Source organism: Metarhizium album (genome assembly GCF_000804445.1).
Source record: "Metarhizium album ARSEF 1941 chromosome Unknown scaffold_1, whole genome shotgun sequence".
NCBI classification, from domain to species: Eukaryota; Fungi; Ascomycota; class Sordariomycetes; order Hypocreales; family Clavicipitaceae; genus Metarhizium; species Metarhizium album.
In genome coordinates this window covers 1132329-1136797 of record NW_024467575.1, presented here as the reverse complement: position 1 = coordinate 1136797, position 4469 = coordinate 1132329, and the positions used below count along the sequence as shown (strand labels likewise).

The 4469-nt window shown below is 52.7% G+C and overlaps 1 protein-coding gene across 1 annotated transcript; it reads left to right on the top strand.

Annotated features, from left to right (window-relative positions):
- Positions 1 to 1818: 1818 nt before the first annotated feature.
- On the top strand, positions 1819 to 3470 carry MAM_00329 (Cytochrome P450 family protein; the record flags this gene model as incomplete). The annotated part of the gene is made up of 2 exons (XM_040819128.1): positions 1819 to 2991; positions 3087 to 3470. The coding sequence occupies 2 exons, from the start codon at positions 1819 to 1821 to the stop codon at positions 3468 to 3470; spliced, it is 1557 nt and encodes a 518-aa protein (XP_040682393.1).
- Between the last annotated feature and the right edge of the window lie 999 nt (positions 3471 to 4469).

Below are 4469 nucleotides of genomic sequence, written 5' to 3'. Positions count from 1 at the left end.
TTTGGATGATTGTAGTTGTATCTTCGTCCTTTTGACGGCACGTAGAAAAGTGTGTTGTCAAGGCCACCGCTTATAGCTTGACAATCAGCGAATCGTTTTCTGTAATTTTCGCGCTTGTTTCGTAAGAGGCTTCGGCGTCTAGAAACAAAGCCCCCAGCTGTAACAGTATGTACTATACAGGCGATGTTGGGTGGCGTGAAGTCGTGAAATTTGCCGTCTGCCCTCGGCTTTTAACCCTTAGCTGTTCAACGAGTCCATGATTCGCGGTTGCACATCAATTGCCCCCCCCCCACCCCTTACAACCATCAGAGCTACGTAACTGCCGTGGGACCCATTCTCCAACTGTTCCAGTATTTCTCCAATGATGACTTGTACCACCGCTTACACGATATTTGTGACACATTGGCTAGGTCCTCGTTCAGTTGCAGTTTGGCCCGAGGGTGTGTGTGTGGGTATCGAGTGTCAAGGGTCCGTAGTACGTATTTCGTTATAATAATAAAATCTCCAATGTAGTGGAACCCGTCAGTGGCATTGTGGGCGGCTCTGCAACGGAGCTGTCTCAATATTGCCCATCCATCCAACCATATGTTTGTAGTCGTCAGCTTAGTTAGGACACCCCTCTTTGGCGCCGAGGCTGAGCGGCTGAGCCGGCCCGGCGGGTTGGGCCGCCCTTGACCGGGGGCGTGTAGTCGTCGCATCGATTGATTGGATCAGGCGTCAGCTTCAGCCCCCAGCTCGGCCCCGCCAGAAACGGTTTAAAGAATTTATTGCATCGATGCCGGGCCTGGGTCCTACACCTCCCATGTGCGGAGTGGAGTACATTTAAGTATTGCCCATGGAGCGCACCCCGCATTCACGTGTGACTAAGAACGGTGTGCAAGTATGCGTTTCCCCTTTAGGTCTCGGGTTAACTTAAATTTCGGTCCTATGTGCCGGCCGAAGACTGCCCCTGGGGGATAACCTAGCATTTAGGGTAGCATTAGCTTACGGATCACTCGTACCGTTTCTGTCTTTTGCATGGATTCGGTGACAAGTCAAGCCCGATGTTTAGAACCGGTCAGAGGTCACACGAGACCAAGTATAGACAAGACCAGAATAGTTGTCATTGACATTGTTGCCTCCATCTCGGGCGGGAAACAGATCACTCCCCAGCTGAATGCAAAATTTGCCATGCACACTCCTCTCCTTCGTACGAATCAAACATGTTTTGGACCATAAACATCAAGGGATACGCGGAAGCTGGCATCACCCTTTACCCTCGCGGAATGCAGGGTACAGCAAACAGGGATTGTTGGCAACACAGACACGCCAGTCTGTCACAAAAGGAAAAAAAAAAGACACAATAATCCGACACCCTCCTACTAGTATCGGATCAACGTGCCGTTGTACAACACTTGGTGTTTTAGAAAAGCGGGAATCCGCTGCTGTTATCCATCAACTAGCCGCCGATGAGCCATGCCCTGCCTAGTCCACGGTACTTAGAAATCATTGCGGAGTGGTCTGGAAAGTAGCATCTCCGGTCCAAAACTACGGAGTATGCAATGTATCATATGTACGAGCTTTGCGTCGTCCTGAGATGATGTCCGGTTTGACGAGGCATGATGTAATCCGCCTTCCCGAATAATGACTTTTATTTAAACTATGTGTACAGAATGCTCGGCAGTCTTGGCTGCCTTGCCGTTTTCATCCTTTACAGAGTTCGGGCTCCTCCATGCGCCTCAAGTACACGCTCGCTACTTCTCGCAGTAGAGCCTCAACTCGCTCTGTTTTACTTTGTCTGTATCATTACGAAGCCACAAGAGGATACACGTGTCCAGCATGGCCATCGGCACGCTTTTAGGCTTGATATGCGCCCTCCTCGTGAGCTTAGCTGTCGGCCAAGTCATATACGCCCTATTCTTGTCGCCGTACCGAAATGTCCCAGGGCCGAGGCTTTGCAAAATTACGCGCTACTGGGCCGTCTACCATGACATGTGGTTACAACGCATCGAAAAGATTTACGAGTGGCATCGCAAATATGGTGACGTTGTTATGGTTGCGCCAGGAGAAGTCTCCTTCTCCAACGCAGCGCTGACCAGAGAGATCTACGGCTCTACTGGGCGCCACCCCAAAAGTAAATACTTTGACAACTTCCTCATGTATGGCGAACGACCCATATTTTGTACACTGGATGTGAGAGAGCATCGCCAAATGCTCAAGCGTACGTTTGCCTTTTACCAGCCGACTACGCTCTACAAGCCGGCAATGCTGGAGCCCCTGTGGACCAACGTCAGGAGGTTCCTCGACCAACTCAAGAGAGATATTGCGGTGAATCCCACCGTGGACGTCCTGCTGCACTGCAACTTTTACTCGTTTGACAATATAACAAACTTGGTGTACGGTCCGAAGCTCTGCGCGCGCACAATCGGGGACGCACAATGCGAGGAGCGGAAGATACTGGAGGGCTGGAAGGAGGTTGAAGTGTGGAACAATCTCTCGTACAATTTCCCTCTGGTTCACAAGATGATCAGGACGGCTGTGTCCTACGCCAGGAAAGACCCGACGTTTCTGTCAGCCGAGGAGAGGTTGACCGACTGGAACATGGAAAAGATTGAGTCTGCCAGGCGGGATCCGGACAAGATGGTTGCCGGCTCTCTGCTGCACCAGCTGAGCAACATGAAGACGCCCGACGGGGAGCCGGTCCCCGTGTCATGGATCGCGGCCGAAATGCTGGACAACATCCATGCCGCTCAAACCACGGTAGCCCTCTCGCTCACCTACACCCTTTGGAATCTGGCCTGCCACCCCCAATGGCAGGGCCGCATTCGCGCAGAGCTTCTTGCGCTGCCGCCCAAGGAAGATGGCCGGCCCAGCTTTGACGACATCATGGCGGCCCCAACTCTGGATGCTTGTTTTCGGGAATCTAGCCGACTCAATCCCTTGTCGAGCGGGAGGGCAGAGAGGGTAGTGCCTGCTACCAAAGCTTATGACGGGGTCGTGCTCCCGGCCGGAGTATGTGATTTCTTTTCCGCATTTCTCTCCATCTACCATGTACCTGTTGTCCCGCGGGCTCTTCTCTTTGGCTAATGATCAATCTGCGATTGCAGACCGTTGTATCAACGTCGACTCTGACGATACACCAAAGGTCAGATATCTTCTCAGATGCCCACGCTTACCGGCCTGAGCGCTGGCTGGAGGCCGATGAAGCGACTCTACGTGCCATGGAGTCATGCTACATGCCGTTTGGGTACGGCGCGCGTCTCTGCCTAGGCAAGGCATTTGCTGTGGCCGAGATCAAGCTCTTGATCGCGGGTATCGTGATGGAATTCGGACTGTGGGACGATCCTCAGTCGGCCACGACGCACAAGAGTATGGAGCAGCTGGGGACGCAGAACGCCATGCCGCGAGGACGGCGCTGTGACCTGGGCTTCAGGCTGCTGACGGACTGGGAACGATCGTGTGGCAATTGTACCCTAAGCTCGCCGTGTTGATAAGAAAACACTTCATTGCCAGACAAGGAACAAGACATTTTTTGACAGGGGATTAGCCCATCAAGACTCGAGAGGCTTCAAGTTCCGAATCCTTCTTCCCCTGCTGCAATTCCTGCTGTGTATTTGGCATTTGCTGTACTCACCCCTGACTTCTCGCGTGCTTCCAGTAGAGTCCAGAGGTTGCATTCCGTGCTGTACTCCATAGACTGCATTAGTATTTCTTCGGGGGGATTGCTGACGGGCGGTTCACAACTACTCACGAAGACACGTGCCAGGAATTTTTTTTTCCTGCTCAGTGAAATTGCGTGATGAAACATGCGATCGGTTCGAGTCCATGGAGTTTCAAATTCTCAACAACCGTAGGAGTGGTGGCTGTTGATGGGCAGCTGAGAAGAGCTGCTTGTACTCCGTACTCGAGTCAATGCCTCCTTCCTTGGCTGGAGGCCAGAACCCGCCAAGTCCTGATTGGTCCGTCCCGACCGCTGTTGCTCCGAATCTGGCTCCTCCTGCTGCTCAGGTGTCGCAGGCAGCTGCGCGCTGAGGCGGTACCACGGAATACGGAGTACGGACACGGAAATGGGACTGGTGCTATTCAAGACAGTCTCAGACCAGCTACTCGGTGACAGCAGACGTTGAAGCCGCCATGACCATCTGCCCGGTACTCCGTACCTAGGGCACGTAGCACGACACTGCACTACTCCGTACGCCGGGCACTACGCTCCAGGTCTTACTTGTGAATTGCCGAGTCCTTCGATTTTCGCAGGGGCGAGGTCCCCAATCAATTGTTCGTAATACGGAGTACATAGGCCAGTGGGGCCGACGGTCTAAGAAAAGATAAAAAGGGGAACCTGGTCGTCAAGAACCGAGAGTGGGGGCCACTGAGGTGCGGTTTCAATTTTCACCCCGCCTGGGGTACTTCTATCAAGAGCATCACCAAAATTTTTCCCTTCGTCCAAGGATGATGATGGTTGACGTGCGACAAATTTTCAATCGTCATTT